Here is a 20,270-nt window from a genome sequence, read left to right as displayed (position 1 = left end):
CCATGACCTTCAAAACCAGAAGTCTCATACTTGAAATCAGTTTTGTCAAATATTAATGATTCTTCTGTTTATTTTTATTTTTAAAATGCATATTAAATAATACTGTAATATATATATATATATATATATATATGTATGTATTATACACATGTTCTATTATTTTTGGTGGGTTTTTTTTACCTTTATTGAGATAGGATAATAGAAAACCGACAGGAAATTAAGTGGGAGAAAGAGGGGGAAGGGACCGGAAAAGGCACCCAAACCGGGACTCGAACTCGGGTCGCCCGAACTGCAATCGGACTACATGTCAAAATGCTACCCACAAGGCTGCTTGTTGCTTATATTTTATTGCCTTTTTTTTCTATCAGATATTTTAGTAATCATCATAAATTAGGTATCATTCAAAAGTTTATACGCTAAAAATTCATCCTGTGAAAACGGTTTTGAAATTGGACATTGTGGCATTGGACCCCCCTAGTGGGAAGTGTCATGTTTTATATTTCGAAATCTATTTAAACTATTTTATAATCAATACCTTTGCCAGTCTTAAAAATATATATATATATATATATCGTCTGACAAAAATCTCATAGGAACTTAAATGTTTTGTGATATCAATTTCAAATTTGGAACACAACTTGGTTAGACATAACAATTTTAAAAGTACAAATAATTTTGTCAAATATATATTTTGTATAAAATAAAAATGTTTAGTACAGCACATTTGCTTTACAGTAATCTTAAACTTCTATAAGTTTTTTTACACTTTACTTTTTAAGTGCAATAATCTGCTGAGTGTCTTAAAAAGTAACCAACCTTAGGTCTGTATTCCAAAGCATTCATGAATTACAACCATTTAAGTTTGGATTGTCATTTTTTTTAGCATAGACGTGAAAAAACACCATTTCATTTCTTGATCACTTCCTTTTGTGTAATTTGACAGGCTAGACGACTAGGTAGTATTTCGAACTCGGAAAAACATTTCACTGGTAGGGTATGAATTATTAAGATGTGTTATACTTTGGCATCAAAGTAACAAAGGTAATTAAAATTTTCTTTAGTGAATTCATAGAGAATGTACAGATAAATGACAAAAGTACAAAACTATGTGTTCCATGGATGGTGCGTTTCTTTGCTGCAATGCAGAACTTACAAAAATTGCATCTAACCTTCCAAAAAAAATGTACACATTGCATTATACATTATGCAACCGGCTGGGTTTCCGTTACAGCTATCAGTCTCTTTAAGTAGGAGGGAGAAGAACTGAGCATGGTCATCATGCAGGACATTGGGGAGATTTCTTGGTAGGAAGATGCATTTAATGATTGCTTAACTTCGGCCAAGAAACTAAGCACTGAATGTCCAAAGACGTAAAGTTTTAGAGACATGTTTTGTGGTAAATTTTAAACACATGTGAATGTTTTCTATCAATCAGTAAATCCAACTCACAGAACAGAGTCAATGATCACAACAAGAGATTGTACTATGTACTTGCAGCTCTATGGAAATTAATTTATTATCTCCTCTAGTGATTATGATCCCATTTTAATAAAATACACATTACTGCACAATAAATATGTTTAAAAACGTGTGCATTTTGCTGTAGAAATAAAATAATGCTGTTATTAGGTGTTCATAATCTGTTGTATATTGTGACAAAAACAATAACTAATAACATGCAATTCAAAATGGACTTTGTTTGTTACTTTTGAAAGTATAATTAATCCAGTGAACTAGTTGTCTTTACTCTGTCAACTTATAAACAACACCTAAACCCTTTAAAACTGTAGGTCAAAACTAATATTTTATGAAGTTGATTGTCATTTATTTGTTCTCCATTTAAAAACATCAAACTTTGTTAATTTTGCCTATTGTTCATATTATTGTTGCTGCTTCTGTTGTATAAAAACATGCTGTGTTTTTATTATTGTGATATGAAGATGACAACAACAGTTATCACTTTAATTTCGGTCAGTGTCTCAGATAAAGCTATCGAATGGCTTCACAAGACGTTTGAATCACTTTTATGGTGCTTATTTTGTAATTTTAGAGCTTGAAAGCCCTCATTCCTCATCCACCTTCATGTGGAAAACGACAGGATTATTCTTCAAAAATTCACTTTTTGTGTGCCTCAGGAAAAAAAGGGATTTCAATTTGGGACAACAGGAGGGTAAATGGTGACAAATTTTCATTTTGAGGTAGAAGGCAAACAGCCACATGCAATGCTTTGGCCAAGCATTCATGTTTTTGGCCTTGGTATAACTACATAAAGCAATTGCAGCAAATATTTAATGAGTAAAAGAACTTTGTAAAAGTAAAAGAAATTCGTGTTTAGGCTGTTCAAATAAAAGTATCGAACTGGTCATTAAAAACACACAAAGCAAATGGCCCTTCAAAAAGGATTAATTTCACATTTCTCTCAAACGTCCCATAAAATTGGTTTAATCAGATGAACTCGGTTCCTTTGCCAAGCCAGCACTTAAAACACAACACAATAACCCCCTATAAATAATAAATCAGCTTCATCAAGCTCGTGGCCACACATACATGATTTACTGATGGAAGAAGAATGCAATAGAGGGGAAATACTGCATTGAGATTTTGCAAGAATGCAAGTTAAATAAGGCAGGTTCTTAACACACAGTTTTGTGTATATTTTATAGCTTATGTGACTAATGACATTTGTGTCAACATCTTCTGTGCAGGCCCGAGCTGCGCTGGCGTAAGGCCCAGCAGAGAGCTTTTCTGTTTGGGCTCCAATTTAGTGCTTGAGTGCAGATTTCCCACTGGAACAGAGCTCTTGTGTGATCCAACAAAATTATTTTGCAGGGGGAAGTGCGTCTAACCTCAGACTGAGTGGCCTAATGACATGTTTGTTTGCCATGATGCAATTTCAGTTGAACAAGGTGTTCAACATTTCGATGGCACAGAAAAGGAAAGAGTTCTAAGAATTGAGTCTTTCCAAAGCACACTATTAACTTGCTGTGGTTTCCATGTGCGTGTTTGGGGCAGAATGACCTGTGGGATTATTACCTTCATGTAAGACGTCTCGAAGTGTGACTCTCTCTCTGGAGATGGCGATGTCTTTGACCTTTGCCTTAGCCTCAAGGAGAGTTACACTTCTCAAGTCATTCTTCTCTATCCGCAGCGAGGGATAACCTGAAATCACACACACACACACACACACACACGCAGCATTACAATAAGTGTTAACAATTCTCATTAGAACTAATTAAAAGCCTGTCTAATGACAGACAAATCAAAACAGAGGCTTGCAGTATTATTTGAACAACTGGAAGTATTTAGACACTTCATCAAAGGAGTAAAACCGCAGCTTTGCCAAAGGCAAACACTGCAGTGTCACTCTTGCACAACATGTTTTGGTGTGTAACTGATTTTATCTCACAGTTATACAGAGTCAATTGTATTAAATGTTTAGAGAAAACGGAGTGTTTTATTCTGTCATTTAGCTGCAGCTTACTTTAAAATACACAAGCAGTTCCAACAGACAATGTCAAAATGTACTGTGAGCACTAATACCACCAGTATATAAGGCCATTTCCATGTTTATAATCAATATTTCACTTTGCCTTGTTGTAAACATTATTACAAGGATTATATAAATATAGTTGATTATGAATACAGAACAAAAAGCAAATACATTCACTTTTCACGAATACAACTAGCCAGTGTTCCCTGAGTCATTTAGACTAAGGGTGTGTTTCAATCAGCTGCCTAGCTCCTGAGCTTGTGAATCAGTATGTCGTGTTCAAGAATTCAGGCACTGGTAAGGACAGTAAAGGACTCTGGCTCACTACACATTGAGACACTAATGACTATTTCCGGCGACGTGACAACATCCTCATTGTACAATATCACTACTGGCATTTATGAACAACAGCAGAGCTGATATCTTTCTGACATTCCTTGTAATGTTATTTAAAGTACATTATGATAAATGCGTTGCTTGTTATACATGCAACATGTCAGCCGTAAATAAAATATAAATATTATCTAGATTATGTTCATTACCTGTCTAGCGATGCATGTTTATGCTGAAATATAATAAAATAAAATAATGGTTGTATTTTTTAAAAACATCTATCGCTTGTCATTATGTGTAGTGAGTTGGCTCACATGAAGTTTCGTGCTTCAGAACTTGCATTAAGGGAACATAGTGAGCATCGATCCCTGATTTTCAGTGTATTATGGGACTTTTTAGGAAGCAAACGTTTCAGTGCCCTGGAAGGTTTCAGCGATTGACAGCCCTTAAAATGCCCGACTCCCTGATCAGTGCCCTGACTACTGACCTAGGGAGCTGATTGAGATGCACCCTACATTTCTCCACTCATACCAAATCTGCATGATGCTGCCCCCAAGTGGTTATTGGGAGGAACTGATGCAAGACTGCTAACATTCCCTGTACTACACAGACACAAATCTGTAAAATAATAATACAAATATATCACACAAATATTAAGGAGCTGTTTTTATCATTGATAATAATAAGAAAAGTTTCTTGAGCACCAAATCAGCATGTGGGATGGGACTATCCGTTTGGCTGAAGAATGACAGTCAATGGGAATGACACCCCTCTTAAAAGAATAATTATTTTCAATGACTGTTTCGTGCTGCCAGTGGTGCAGATATTACTTCACATTTAAGACCAGGGGCCAGTTGCATAAACAGCCACAATGTTAAGAACTAGTCTGACCAAGGGGTAATTAGTCTTACTTTTTGGATTCAAATTAGACCAATCTACCTTTTTATGTAAGGGAGTTAAAAAAAAGTCTTGAAATTTTTTTTTTTAGATGACTACCTTGTAAAACTAATCTAAGCAGTGTATGCAACAGGCCGTGATGAAAACTGTAAGCAATAAAAAAAAAAAAACGTTTTGATAAATCCTGCCTAAAATTCTGTTTTTAATATAAAGTATATCTAAACAAACAAACAAATAAATGCCAAATCATTTCATTAAGGAATTCAACATTGACTTTGATCAATACTCATTTTCGACAATTCATTCAAACATTATTTGTAATTGAAATAAATATGTATTTCCTATTTAAAAAAGAATAAAAAAAAATAAACCGTTTAAGTAATAATTGACTATGGCGCTATGATTCTGATTCTAATCATGCAAATGAGGTGTCTCTGCACCAGTGAAATACAGTGTGAACCAATCAACAAGCTTAGTGACGACCAATAAGAACAAAACAACGGTGATGGGGAAGAAACAACCAGGTTAAAGTTTGAAGGTTAGTGAACATGATTTAGTCATGATTCCCTGTTGCTCTCTCTACCTGCTACACAGCAACAGAACTTACTTTTGGTTTCGTGCGAGGGGGCACCAGGGTGAGGGAAGGAGGCGCCTGCAAGCTGGAGCATGGGTGCAGAGCCAGTTTGAGCATCTGATAGAGAAAGGAAGGGGTGGAGGGAGGACAGAGTGAGAGAAAAAATAAATAAAAGAAAGATGGAGAAAGGTATATGAAGGATGGATATTCATAGCAGGTAGATGGTGCCTGAGCTATTTCACACACAAGAACAAGAGTGAGACATGAAAACATGGTATAAGCATGAAACAGTGCACCAAGCATGTAAGACCACTAGGAGGCGCCACGCACAATACATGTAAATAGCCTGTCAAATGAAGCAGATATCTCCATTCTCCACCATCAACTATACACTGATTTATAAATATATTACAATGCTGGTTGTCATTGAGGGAAAGTATTCTCTATTCTGTATTACACTAACTGGCCCCAAAACATTAATTTGGACACTTAAATGTCTGAATGTCATTTCATTCGAAAAACAAAATCAAGTGGCATTAACTAAATATTTTAAAGTAAATATAACAAACATAACTTTGTACGGTTTAAATGATCAAACAATAGATATATTTGGGGGCTTTAAAACAATTAATATTCAGTAAATCGTAGCGTTATGTATTTACCTGCAGTTCACACTGAATTGAAATGAAGTTGTAATTGTAACTGAATTTGTTTCCTAATTAAAGAATTTTGCAACATTGATGCTGTTTGATTTCCCATTACTGTAAAGCAGTTTGAAACTGTATTGTATAAACCTTGACTTGATATATTGTTCTAAAAAATAAATAAAACCATTTGAAGTTTGTTCTAAATAAAAACGGACTTGAACAACTTAGTTTGATATTTACTCTAATTCACTGACATTCAGACATTTATATTGTTACTTAAGTGTCCAAACAATGTGAATATAAGACTCATGGGATCACCTGGCAAACCTCCTCTCATGGGAAGTTTCAACCCGCTCTACTCGGCTCTGCCCAAAAAGCTCTAATTTTAGCCCAATCTGGTCGTTTAAGGGAAAGGAGAAACCCACCTACTATGAAAACAGTTACTATGTTTTAAAAGAGTGGAAACTTCCTGTTGATTTGGTCTTATTTGCATCCTAATTTGGAAAGGGGATGGAGGTGACTCTCCAAATGTGTTCTGCCTCTCATGGTGGAATAAAAAGACAACAGCCTAAGTGTGAAGAAATGCTACTGAGATGGCACTAGCAAATGACAGTGAAGAAGTGAGTAAATACTAGGTGACCGACATATGACTTTAGTGCTTTTGTGAGGGGATTTTTTAAGTCGCACACATATTTGCAACAACCACTTATACAACTTCGATCGCACAAAAACAATCAACGCTGGAGTCACTGCTGTAATAAACTTAAGGACAAAAGTATGGAGGGGGAGACGGGAATGCGTACGCCTATTTATTCCAACCTTCTGATTCCAGTTTAGCTAACTTGATCATTCACTTCCAATTTTCTAGTTTATAAAGGAATGCACATTTGGTGTGAACAGGACGAGACCAGATGCATTCAGAGGTGTGAAATTTAGAATAATTTAACATGCTGGTCTGTAATCTGTAAGGAGCAAAGCATCCTGGTGCTGTTGGAGCTGCTCTTATGGGGCAGCAAAGCAGTGCTCCTGGTCGAGAGACGGGTTTTCTGACTTTTGAAATCATGGAACGGCAGTGCAGATGGTTACGGCAGATGGTTGAGATGTTTGAGAGAGTCGATGATCTGAGGTCAGGGGTGAGGGGCATGGTGTGGTCGTAGTCTTACTGGTGACAGGTGTAGCGTTGTTGGGGGTGTCTGCCCTCAGGTACTGGGTGGTCTGGGTGGAGGGCTGAGAGAGACCCTGAGAGCTCCCACTGTCACTAACGCTAAAAGAAAGATGTAGAGAAAAAATGTATTACTTTAGGAATTGAAAAAGCACAGACTAGAGGTTTTTTTACTTATATTTGCACTTATTGTAATAACCTAAATTTCTCAAACTGAAACAGACCAGTTTTTCAGTTTTAAATGGTTTCACAGCCTCTTTTATGATGAAATCATCTGTTTCTCAAAGGGTGTAGGGTTTTACCTGGCCCTGGACCCCAGTGCATTTAAAAACTAAGTGCTGTGTAATTGTCCTAATTAAAGCCATTAGACTCCAACTCCAAAGGTTAAACACTGAGGCCCCTGGAGAAAGACCTAAAATACTACAGATTGAACCTGCCTTCTCAAATGTATTGAACCTAATCATGATCTAATGTCACGACTCATCATCATTGGTTTATTCTGGTCTACTATTTGAGCTGTGAAGCAAAAAGAACCCTATGCCTGGTTCTGATGTTATGTTTCGGAAGATAAATGGAGCTCTGTGCCTCTTCTTGTGAATAGCAGTAGATAAAATCTAATCTACCACCCTTATATAATCCTGAAAAAGACAACTCTTTGTACTGATGCCTATTTCAGAAAAATGCAATTTAACTACTCAGTGCTCTTGTATGAAATTAGTAGGAGATAAGATTTTGTTTCTCCTGTCTCCTTTAGACAAACCTATATTTTTTTCTAATTAGGGGAAAAAAATCTAAAGACAGATAGACCGACAAACCATGAAAGCAAATGACCAGAACCTCTATAAAAAACAAATTTGCCATAAACTACTGACAAGCAGATAGTTTTGGTGGTCTGAACTAACCAAATAATCAAACACAAAAATGCAAGCATGCACACACACCTGTCATCCATTTCCACTCTCTTCATGCTGTGGAGGTGTAACACAGCGAGGATGATGGCTACTAGGAAGATGACGATGCAGCACACACACACGCTGATGTAAAAAACTCGTGTGGATGTGGTGGGAGCATTTGGACTGCTTGCTAAGCACAAAAGAGAGCAGAGAGGTTACAAGAGCAGAGTGAAGATGGTCTTCAGTTAAAATGCCAAATAATGAATCACAAATACTCACGATCTATTCTCTGTATGGTTGTGTTTGGGAATGGCAGAGTTTTAGGGGGCTCTGGCAGCTCAATTCCTGTAAAGTACAAGCAATGAAGGGGAAGGATTAGCAAAGAGCAATGCTAATACCAGTTCACCTTTTTGTGACAAATCTCATTACACAAATATTATTTTATTTTTTTACAATTTATTTTTGTATCAGGCAAAAAGATACTATGATACAATAATTCATGTTTATTCTGATATCAAAGTAATGGTCTGTAATGGCCTTTTTCTACATTTTAAATTAAAATTTAAAATTTAAATTCCCTTTAAACGAGAACTCTGGCGCAAAATGAACCTTTGGTCTAATAAAACATTGGTACCTAGTCAACCGTTCTCTGAGATTTGTTTTCATGATAATCGAATGTAAAGAGTTTTATCTCTAAAAACTGTTTAGCGTATAACGCTAGTAATGGGGGCATTTAATAAGTAAAAAGAAATCGCTAGTTAATACCACTAACAAGGCTCAAAATAGCCCCACACTAACACAGTAACATAATGAGGGTCCCTACATGCAAAACGAAGCATTGAGAACTTTGTAAGTGTACAGACCGTTTAATAAGAAGATATTTTATAAAGACAGTCCACTTCGTGTATACAGACAGGAGCCATCTTTGGAAAACAGTCTCGACTAGTCAAACCACGAACGACGAGCTAAGTGAGCTGAACTGTATGAAGTTCAGTGAACTTCTGAACTGTATGAATGGCGTTCGTGGTTTGACTAGTCGAGACTGTTTTCCAAAGATGGCTCCTGTCTGTATACACGAAGTGGACTGTCTTTATAAAATATCTTCTTATTAAATGGTCTGTACACTTACAAAGTTCTCAATGCTTCGTTTTGCATGTAGGGACCCTCATTATGTTACTGTGTTAGTGTGGGGCTATTTTGAGCCTTGTTAGTGGTATTAACTAGCGATTTCTTTTTACTTATTAAATGCCCCCATTACTAGCGTTATACGCTAAACGTCTAGAGATAAAAACTATTTTTTTTTTTATGTCTATAAAAAAGAGATAAAGATAAAACTCTTTAGAGATAAAACTCTTTACATACGATTATCATGAAAACAAATCTCAGAGAACGGTTGACTAGGTACCAATGTTTTATTAGACCAAAGGTTCATTTTGCGCCGGAGTTCTCCTTTAAGCTAAATATATTTGTTTTCCTTTTAATTTTGGGTGGAAATATGACCTGGACATCATGTTGATGGGTCTCGTGAGATGAATCCAAACACATGAACTGGTTGAATTTGGATTCATTTATGTTTGGTTTGTAAATTGTTGCCAGAGCAATAAAATCTATCTCCTTTCACACAAAGTGTAAGACACAAAATATCTTCCAGAGCGTTACATCCATGCTGACCCAGTTATTCCACAAGGGAGAGGAAATTGGGGCATACACAAACTCTTTTTCTTTTCCGCAGCTAATTTGGCTCATGTGCTTCAAATAAGCAGGGAATAAATTCACTGGCTATTTCCTCTGGGAAAGCATATGACAGAGAGCTTGGTGTTATCATCAACTTTGTGTGTCAAGTTTCACATTGCCAGAGACTACGATCTGCCAAATACACAAAACTCACAGAACACTTATAGAAGAAAATAGAGTGAAAAAAATAAATAAAAAAATACACAAACACATCTTTAGAAGTTTCTTACTCAGTTTCTTTTGAGGAAATAATAAAGTAAATGTGTATGAAAAGATCTTACTTCGGTAACACATTTTCCTGCGTTTGAAGTTAAGCACTGTGAAGTTGTTGGCTGGTGTAGTCAGGTTGAGCTGCACTGTTAGCACAGCCTCTCCATCAGCCTTTCCAGAGCAGAAGAGGTCCACCCTGAACACTACACAGAGAGAGACACACAGAAAGATCTTACTGGAGGCCCACATTTGATTAAATTAAATATGCAAGCTGTAAACAATTAATGCAGGGCCTCATTTTGAACTTTTTGACAGAGTAAGGGCTGCTCTTCCTTTGTGTTGGCACAATACTATATGCCCAATTCCTACTAAACTACGTGAGAATACATTTTAAAGACGTCCTCACACCAACACAATACAATGTTCGGCACAAAAATTTGGTCAGATTTTCGCATGCAATTTGTCTGTCCAGTCCAGTGGACTCAAAGTGTGGGGGGCGCACGGGTACTGCAGGTGGGGCACGGGAGATCAGGAGAAAAAGAACAGAAAACAGCCGTTGCAACGGCGTTCAAGTGCGTGAATAGTGTTTGGTGCTCTGCCTTTATAAAGCGACACCGAACACCCATTCCAATCTTTCTTCTTCAGTCCATTGACATTTTGCACCGTCTGAACAAGCCCGACAAAGAAGTTCCTCACCATCCCAAGCTGCTATTGTGAGTGCGCCGCCCGCTGTCGTGTTCCGTCGAGAAGATGTATAAGAAGCTGAGCTTGTGAGATGCCGTCAAAAGAGTTCACTGCAGCCACTGATTATATATTGTTCATACAAAGCATCACTGAAATAATTAAAATGTTTGTTTATTAAAATTAAAAGTTATGTTCTGATCTATCATTCTCTCTTACTGTTATATTTTTCAGTGTTTCAATGGCATTAGCAAATTAAACTCTTGTAGTTTTCCATAGGAGGTTTTTCAACCCAATTGTTTGTTTTTTAAATATTTATCATTTTTAGTTTCATCATTTGGTGGTCAGAGGTGGAGCGGGCTTTGGGTGGGGCAGCAGGTTTTGTAAAGGTTTAAAGGGGGTGCGTGAACAGGCTGCATGAAAATGCCAAATAACTCTGATTGTTGGTGTAGAATAGTCTGTTTGCAACTGCCACATAGTCATAGTCTTATGTAACTGCAGCATCTATAGACATGTTACCAAAAGTGTGAATCTTATAGGCTGACCAGCTTTATTTGCAGTGTGATGGAAAAGAGATTAGAACAAAAACTTCAGTTGCATTGGCGATGCCGCGAATGTTTACGTCGGTCTGAATAGATGCATTAAGACCCGTTTATTAAAATTATAATTGAGGCCTTATGGTAATTAAGAGTATTTAAAACCTATTCAAATAAAGCTGTGGGTTCTTAAGTTTTGACAGACCTTCTCATCAGTAAACGTCAGTCAATAACTATTTTACCAATAGTTAACAGATAATTTTTATGTGAGGATCTTTAAACATATCTAAAAGTAGAGCCACTCTTTAGTTGTGAAAAATAAAATGTTCTTAGATATCAACAGTATATTTTCCCTTCAATATGCAACAGGATTTGTTTGGCTTACCTGAACGAGTGCGTGGGACCTCCCCCTGGGCAGAGATGTTGCTCTGAGGTTGATCCATGGCTGAAGTGTTTTCCACTTGAAACCCCAACCTGTAATCCACCTGTGCAGGAGACAGGGAAAATAAATAAGATTTTATTATAAATCATTCACAAAGCATGTAATAAAGATAAAAATATCTTTAATCTGAATTGTCAGCAGCCATTACTCCAGTCTTCAGTGTCACACTAAGCTGATTTGTTGCTCAATAAACATTTTTAATCATTATCACAGATGAAAACAGTTGTGCTTTTTTTCAGAATTGTTTGATGAATAGAAAGATCAGAAGAACAGCATTTATTTGAAATAGAAATCTTTTGATACAATATAAACGTCTTTACTGTCACGTTTGATTAATTTAATGCATCCTTACTGAATAAATGTTTTAATTTCTTTAACTTAATAATACAAATTACCAGCCCCAAACTTTTGAATGGTAGTCATATGATATGTGAACAGTGCCAACCTTGCTGCTGGAGTGCCATGTGAAATGTAGGCTGTTGGTGTCACTGGGCACAGGCAGGATGAAGGAAAGAGCATAATGATTTACCACATCATCCCTCACATAGTACAACTCCGCATCAAGACCTGCAGAGAGAAAGAGAGAGCGAGAGATGATAAAACTGATCAGGACTGGCAGAAATTAAACAGTTAAAATCATTTCACATTCACACAACCACTCTGCCTCAAGAGAGGATTAAAATATAGTTTCATACTGCCAGACCCTGCTCTCATATGAACTCTGCATTTCACCATCAAAACATAATGTGCGCTCATTTAGGCTTAATGTATTCCACAGCGCCTGCAAGTATATGGTGCAGGAGGAATCCATGGCAACAATATATAAAATATATTTTTTTAGTGCAGTGACCAACCAATGTCTGACATGGTTCCACTCCTTGTAGTAAAAAGCAAGATCTGGATCTATTATATCATAGAGGGCAGATATGACAGCCACTGAAATATGATTACAATTTCCAATCAGGAGGATATGAGTTATAACAGGCTCAAGCATTCATGCTGAGATTCTGGAATGCTTCCCATTAAGCTGATGGGATCAAGGCTGCCGCCCAAGTTTTAACCACAGTTAATTCCTCTCTCTCTAGCCTGTCCATTTAGAACCACATAGAACGGTTTTCATCCAAGTTTATACCAAGAACAATATCGTCAGCCACCCCCTCCACCATACAGTGAAGGGAAAACAGTATGTTTATGTTTAAGGTCTTCACCCCTCTCTATCGCCAAAGCAAACCATCTCTACTCTCCCCTGTCTGGCCTCCATTTTCTAACGACACTGTAATCTAAACACTGCTTCCTTCCCGGCTACATTCCTGGGAGAGACTCGACCTGAAAAGCATTTCTACCAGACAGCCCGGCACACCTGCGATCCCAGTTAAACTGCATCCAGCCATCAATTAACAACTGGACTGGAGAGAGGCACTAATGATGAACATGAAACCGAGGTCTAAAGTGGAGGTTGATTCTCAGCACACGAATGAGACACAGGGATGTGTGAAGTTGATTGACAGCTGGAATCTCCTGCGGCCTGCCATGCCTTAGAGCAAACCTTATCATGACTGAAAGGCCCCGCTGCAGCTGACTGGAGCCTATCTGTCTGTCATGGTGTCTGCTCAAACATAAGGGGGATGGGAGTACAGTACACAAACCCTTTCTAGAACATATCTATGAAACAATAGTAGATGTTTGTTTGTTTTTTTGCTCAAATTTTAGATGTGTTAGGTGTACACCAAGACAACATAAAATCAATATACACTATTGTTCAAAAGTTTGTGGCCTGTAAGATTTTTTGTTCTGTTTTTGAAAGAAGACTCGTGCTCACCAAAGCTGCAATTGATAAAAAATACAAAATATACCGACTTCCGTGTGTGCACGTGAAACTTTTTTGCATGCTAAATATCACGGCCTTATGTCTGCTTTAACGCATCCTCTGTGGCTCTGTTGTGAAATGAGCTGATGGCACAATACGGCTATGTGCATTGGGCTTATAAAAACTGCTCACATTTTGGATTTCATTAGAGCAGTTTGTCTATAGTAAAAAGGTTAAATCAAGCTACTTATTCGTTTGTCATTTTTTGAATTGTGAGCCTCCCCTTTACATAAAGCAATTTATGCCTATGGCTCTGCTCACAATAAGCACTGTTAGAATTGAACAAAGAAAATCAACATTTCCCAGCACCTGTATGATGCGTTAAATCAGGCAAAGTGGTTTACTAAAGGGTGTTTTGATCTTGTGAAATACGAAATTTTTGTATATTTTACTGTACCAATATTTTGAATTGGCCATTAAAGTTTTATATGGCACAATATAAATATACTGCCCTTATGAAATCCAAAATTTGGTAACTTTTTACTGTACCAATTCTGTTTTATGAACCATTCAATTTTGCATATAGGACAATGCACACTGAGCCACCTATTGCACCAGCAACCCATTTTGGGGGCGATTTCTCGGCCACCACAGAGTTAATTTTTTTAAAGCGGACATAAGCCTTGTAATATGATGTACTGCCCTAACAAAAGCAAAATGGAGAGCACTTTTTACTATATCAGTCTTTTTTTATGGACCCTTGAACTTGGCTAATAGGACAATGCACACAGCTGTATTGAGCCATCAGCCCATTTCATGTCGTGGTTTCCCGGCCGTCACCAATCAGGATCTAAGACCAGGATATAAGGCTGTGATATTAGAGTATACTGCCCTAATGATGAAAGCCAAATTTTGAGCAAATAGATCTTTTAGCCTATTAATTCATGTGAATCCACACTCTCGTTTACTTCATAGTAAAATTTCAGTGACGCACAAAGGAAATAGGTTGTAGACAGTATACATAAACCGGAAATTATAACACATGAGTACGCAAAAAAAATCCCTTGCACAAGTGAGAAGTTTCTTGTGCGCAAGCAATAGTTTCTCGTGAGCACTCAATAGTTTCTAGTTAAATATTTCTAAAAAAAAATAATAATTACAGTGATGTCAAAGCTGAATTTTCAGCAGCCAGTACTCTACACATTCCCCACCAGCTGGTAGCATTACAGAAAAGCACGAGTTACCAGACAGCAGGCCAACAGTGATATGAGGTTGCCCACCTATGGAGGAAAAAACAGTGTGTGGCCCCCAAAACAGACACACTCAAGATGCAGGAGTCCTCAAAGTTCAGACAGACTCTGACATAATCCTCTGAGCACAGAGGGAAAGAAAATCAGCCAGCTGTGAGAGACTACTGAGGCGTGAGTTATACTAGACACATACCCACAGACTTGAGACTAATTAACGTTCCCATGTCTTGCACCATGTGACCTGTCTGGTCCTACTTTTGTCCACTAACGGCATATTGGTGCTTGAATCGCCAACTTAGACAGGAAGAGGCCATCAGACTGATGTAAAGCAATCAACCACAAGTTGCCGTTTAATCTGAAATATTATACAACAGCAATTCAAAATCAAATAACAATAAATAATCAAATCTAGCAAATAGAATGTATATGAAATACAAAAACTACAAACAAAATATATAAAAAAAAAAAAAACTATTTTTAAATAATGCTGTGTGCCCTTACTTTCAAGAAGTAGTTGCATAAAGTTGCATACATTTTCATATGCAATGTGCATCAAATGGTCAGTGAACAGACTGTGGTCTGTCTATACCATCTGAGACAGACTACGCAGCAGGAACAGTTAAGACTTGTAATGAAAGAATGGATAGAGGGGACATTTCTCAATTTAAATTCCTTCTCTTGATCTCAAGCATTAAAATGATGATATATTGAGAAAGGAATTTAAAGAAACAACCAGCCTTAGCTTAGTCATAGCCCACAAAACAGTGGATGAAGAGGGTGTTGAAGTTCATGGGTCAAGTGTGCTCAACCGTCTGACCAGAGGTTCCAAAAAGAAAGCAGGAGATTGTGTGAAAACAGTTTCCAGTGTGGCATAAAGTGCTCCAAACCTTGTAGAGATGCTTCACTATAGGATGATTAGGAGAATGAGTTTATTATAGCATATGTGTGCAGACTTTGTTTTCAAGCTTGTTTATTTGTGACCATTTTTAACCTCTTTTCTTTATGCTCAAGTAACAAGTTTGTTTCAAAAGAGCTAAGGTTAACCATACGGCTTGAAAAAAAAAAGTTCCGCTTGCTGCAAACGTAATCTTTGCATCCCCCTCACGGCAGTGGTCTGTAATGTCTTTTTATGTAGCTTCAAAACCCCTTTCATGGTTGAATTGCTTCCTCTCTGAAAAAGCAAAGATCAGGGAGAAAACATGCCCATGGGGTGAGACTTCAATACATTATGTTGGTCAAATTTGCTCAAAAAGAGTTTGAAAAAGCTCTAGTATGCTAGTCATCTTCAAGCTTGCCAATTTAGAAAAAAAAAGATGATCTCAAAAAAGACATGAATCGGGGTTAAAAAAAAAAAAAAAACAGGCAAGATTTAATACTTAGATAAATCAGTGATTCTTCAATAACTCCTAAAAAAATATCTTTCTATGGTGGTATAATAACTTTTAAAAATCCTAAAAATGTACGATTTATGATGTAATTACTTCAAAATGTAGTAAGAATTTGTAGTTTTTTTTAATGTGGTCTGGGACTCAAGACAATACTTTTTTGTTTTGAACTCTCAACACAAAGAATAAAACTGAAGATACAGACAATACAATGAATGAAAGGCAATGATTTACATCCATGTCGTTCCCCACGGTCAAAGGTATAGACATGCGGTTTTGAATTTCTTGGTCTCTGGAGATCCCATTTCTGTCTTCAAAAAGGTACAACAAAAATGTTAAAGCCAGGAGAAGAGGTAAGCACAGGTAGAACAAAGAGTCTCCTGTAGTCGGGGTCCGATTCATTCTCAAACCCTCAGTGCACAGGACATAAACAGCAGCCAAGCTCAGAGAGTGAGTGGAAGGGAAGGTGGGGAGAGGGGCTTTGTTATGTATTAATTAGGGCAATATTAAAGAAAAATGTGATATGCGATAAATATTATAAACTATAATTAAATAATTATATTTAAAAATGGAAAATGATATAACCAGCATACATGTTTTACATTCTTTTTGTGAGAAGAAGGCATCCCTACAACGTATGAAAGTGAACAGCAGTGTTTTACTGTAGCATTACATAAAAAGTAAGTGCAATTTAAACCAGGGGGTTATGGGTTTCAGGTAGGCCTATATTAGTTTTTTTTAACAACAGAAATTAAATAAATCAAAATGTAAAAATAAATGATTGCTTTTTTTTACTGTATGAATTAAATATACACTGATTCTTATTAAAGCTACAAAAGTTATTCAGTCAAGAGCAGCGAGCGTTTTTCTCTTTGTCTGTTGTTGTTTGATTAACATTAAAGGGTTAATTCACCCCAAAATAAAAACTCATTCAGTAATTACTCACCCTCATGTTGTTCCAACCCCGTAAGACTTTCGTTCATCTTTGGAACACAAATTAAGATATTTTTGATTAAATCGGAGAGCTGGATCACTCCTCCATAGGCTTCTAAGGATTGAAACTTGCCGGCCCAGAAAAGTAATTAAAGACATCGTTAAAATAGTCCAAGTGACTACAGTGGCTCTATCTTAAGTTTATAACTGCGTAGCGCTTCTGTGTTGTACGTCACACGTAGGCTCACTATTGACCAACGCTGGTCATGTGTGTGATGCGTGTGAGGTACAACCAGAAGCGCTGAACTGAATTGAAAAGTTACAGTAAAGAAATTTCTCAATTTCAAGTAAATGTTCTTTAGAACTTTCTATTCACCAAGAATCCTGAAAAAAGTATCTTATGCTGCCTCCCAATTTGCATACTATCCGTCCTAAATAGTATTCGAAATTAGAATTAGTGTGTCCCAAATCGTAGTATGTTGAAATGAGTATTCTAAAGATTTCAAAGAATGTTATCCACATTATATTTAATCTGCAACAGCATTGTGAACTTTTGTAATGGTACGTTTGGCCTATAACTTTTAAATGCATCACTATTTCCTCTCTGATAGAGTAGGAAATTAAATTAAATTGAATGTGGAGGATTTTAACTGTGACAAGATGATTGACAGGGCAGTTTGCACCGACACCATCTTTTTCAGAATCCATCCGATACCAAAAATTCTGAGTATCGACCGATTAGGGGTGTGCCGGTTTCAGAATTGGTGATGACGGTTATTACGTGAGTCAAATGTGACGGTTCGTAACATACCAGTCTTCGTCCGGGGGGAGGGGGCGGGGTGGGGCGTTGCGACGTTCGTCTGTTATAGGACAACTTAGTTTGATTAAACGAGCAGACACTGATTAGCTACTTGCTCTACGTTTATTTTAAATTAACAGCAAGACAACTAGCAGTGAATGTGCTTTCCATTAAATGAAATCATACACAGTAAACAAATCCTTTGACAAAGAAAGGCCTGTTTTTTTTTGTTGTGTCGGCCAAAGATGAAGGTGACGATGCTGACTCGCGATCTTCGCAGTAGTGAACGCGCCAGAGAGAAATGCACATTTCATACGGTCATACAGTCAGCGCGCAGCGCGTCGAGTCCGCATTGAAAAGTTCAAAGTACAAAGGAAATAGCCTACATATCATGCGTAGTGTATTATACAGTATCTATTTCTATGCAATAGTTTATTGAGCCTTTTCTTTTAACAGTTTTAAATTTCAGTTACTGTGCGCGTGAAGAACAATTATAGTGCTCTGACTCTACTCTAGTGTTGTGATCTAACACACTCGGTAGAAAGTAACATGATTAAGTTACAGCAATAAAGTCCAGCAAGATAAAGTTGTTTTATGTGAAACCATAGACCTTTATCTACAGATCAAGTATAATAATAGTAACATTGAATAATCTATGAGAGAGTTTCATCGTGTTGACTCTCGTAACCGAACGCGACGCGCTTGAATGAAGAATGACTGACAGCCGCAGCGGAGGGAAAAGTTTACGTGATCTTAAATTTAATGACTTAAATATTAATTTCTATCTCACATTATACTATATAATGGCTTCAGAACACTTATAATAGAGTGCACGAAAACTTTATGGTGCTTTAGAATGTTTTTGTGCCTTTTGTGGGGCTTAACAATAACACAGAATAGTATATGCACAATATCGGATTTGGATCGGCCTCGTCTGATCGATACCCGATCCGGCAAAAATGGCAGTATCGGATCGGTGCATCCCTAGTTTAAAAAGAGACAGGATGCACGTAACTAAACGGAGCTGTCCATTAAAGACGCAATTATGATGAAGTAGTATATCCCAAAGCGTGCCTACTCTTCTGCTACACATAAAAAAGTATGTACTTTTCCTTTACAAAACGAGTAGGCCTAACCCTTTAATATTTATAAGAAATGTTATTTTCACACCAAATTTCTGAAGGATCATGTGAAAGGTGTTAACACCAATTCTCGCCCAGGACAACTGAAAGCTGCTAGGGACTGGAAGATGCTGGCTGATCTTGATCAACGGCTTATTTTTCCACCTGAGATTGCCACCACTTTCCACCTGAAATTGCCACCACTAACCTCCGACCAGATATTGTTTTGTGGTCTGGATCAGCACACATTGTTCAACTGATAGAGTTAACAGTGCCATGGGAGGATGCGGTAGATGAGGCGTATGAGAGGAAGAAACTGCGGTATGCTCATCTGGCCACTGAAGGAGAACAGCGAGGATGGAGAGTCCAGGTTTATCCAGTGGAAGTGGGTTGTCGAGGTTTTGTGGCACACTCTACAACCCGGTTCCTCAGAGACGTCGGATTCAGCGGCCAAGAGTTGCGTCGCACAGTAAAGAACTTATCTGAAGCAGCAGAAAGGAGCAGCAACTGGCTGTGGTTGAGACGGAAAGATTCTAGCTGGCTGTGTACAGGCCGCCACGCTACGGTTTCGTAGAATTCTTGAAAACTTGAAGAGTCTGTTGGTTTATTTGTATAGGTTCCTGTGGATATTGCGTGAATGACGGGTGGTTGGGCAGATATTGTGTTTTGCGGTAGGTGGTATGCCATACGGAACCGTTGCCACTGAAACTGCATATTAACGCACCAGTGGGGCTCGACAGCCTTAGTCAAACAGGTTGGCGCGTATGGTTGGGTTGCGGAGAGATTGTGAGATTTGGGTTAGGTCTCAGCAGCAGGAGGGATGTAGAGGTCAGTAAGCTGGGCTGAGTTGAGTGGGGGACGGAGGGGGGTGACTCTGGGACGCCAGAGTCACTGTCGAGCCCTCTTGAGGTGTCGTGGGCTAGTCGACGAAACACTGAGGACGGAAGGTGCCCACTTGAAGACCCTAGAGATGTCCCCTACTCGGCTCAATCCAGACGGTTGTCGTGCTGGTCCTTTAGTTGCAGCCGTCGCGTGTGCTGACGGGCCAAGTACACTGCAGCCGTTAACGCCGGACAGAAGGAGAGTCACACCACCATATGGAAAGAAGCGTAACTGGATGGAGAAGCATAGTTTACTGTAAAGCTACGTCTTAGTTTTGCTTATCTTGGCGAAAGCCAAATACAAATCAGCATGAAGTTTTAACATCTACTCTCGTGTAATGGAAATCATGATACTGAAGACTGGAGTAATAACTGCTGACACCAAGCTTTTGAATGGCAGTATGCATTGGCATTATGTCGCTTGCTCACCCTGCTCTCCAATATATTGGCATCAAAAGAAGAAATCAATATATAACATACTGGTCGACTACAAAC

General features: G+C 37.8%; 1 protein-coding gene across 2 annotated transcripts in view; it reads right to left on the bottom strand.

Moving 5' to 3' along the window:
• ryk (receptor like tyrosine kinase) overlaps positions 1 to 20,270 on the bottom strand; it is a 90,005-nt gene that overhangs the window by 21,325 nt on the left and 48,410 nt on the right. Inside the window, exons 2-9 of one of the 2 annotated variants that reach the window (XM_056246315.1) lie at positions 12,045 to 12,166; positions 11,543 to 11,642; positions 10,012 to 10,143; positions 8,276 to 8,341; positions 8,045 to 8,186; positions 7,105 to 7,205; positions 5,328 to 5,411; positions 3,034 to 3,159 (exon numbers count right to left, since the gene is read on the bottom strand). In XM_056246315.1, the coding sequence (XP_056102290.1) occupies positions 3,034 to 3,159; positions 5,328 to 5,411; positions 7,105 to 7,205; positions 8,045 to 8,186; positions 8,276 to 8,341; positions 10,012 to 10,143; positions 11,543 to 11,642; positions 12,045 to 12,166 (873 nt within the window). The remainder of the gene's footprint in view (positions 1 to 3,033; positions 3,160 to 5,327; positions 5,412 to 7,104; positions 7,206 to 8,044; positions 8,187 to 8,275; positions 8,342 to 10,011; positions 10,144 to 11,542; positions 11,643 to 12,044; positions 12,167 to 20,270) is intronic. The other variant, XM_056246316.1, reaches the window with a different exon arrangement.

This window comes from Rhinichthys klamathensis, unplaced genomic scaffold (genome assembly GCF_029890125.1).
Source record: "Rhinichthys klamathensis goyatoka isolate OS25496 unplaced genomic scaffold, OSU_Roscu_1.1 h1tg000036l_1, whole genome shotgun sequence".
In the NCBI taxonomy this organism is placed as follows: Eukaryota; Metazoa; Chordata; class Actinopteri; order Cypriniformes; family Leuciscidae; genus Rhinichthys; species Rhinichthys klamathensis.
This window is presented reverse-complemented; position numbering and strand designations above follow the sequence as displayed.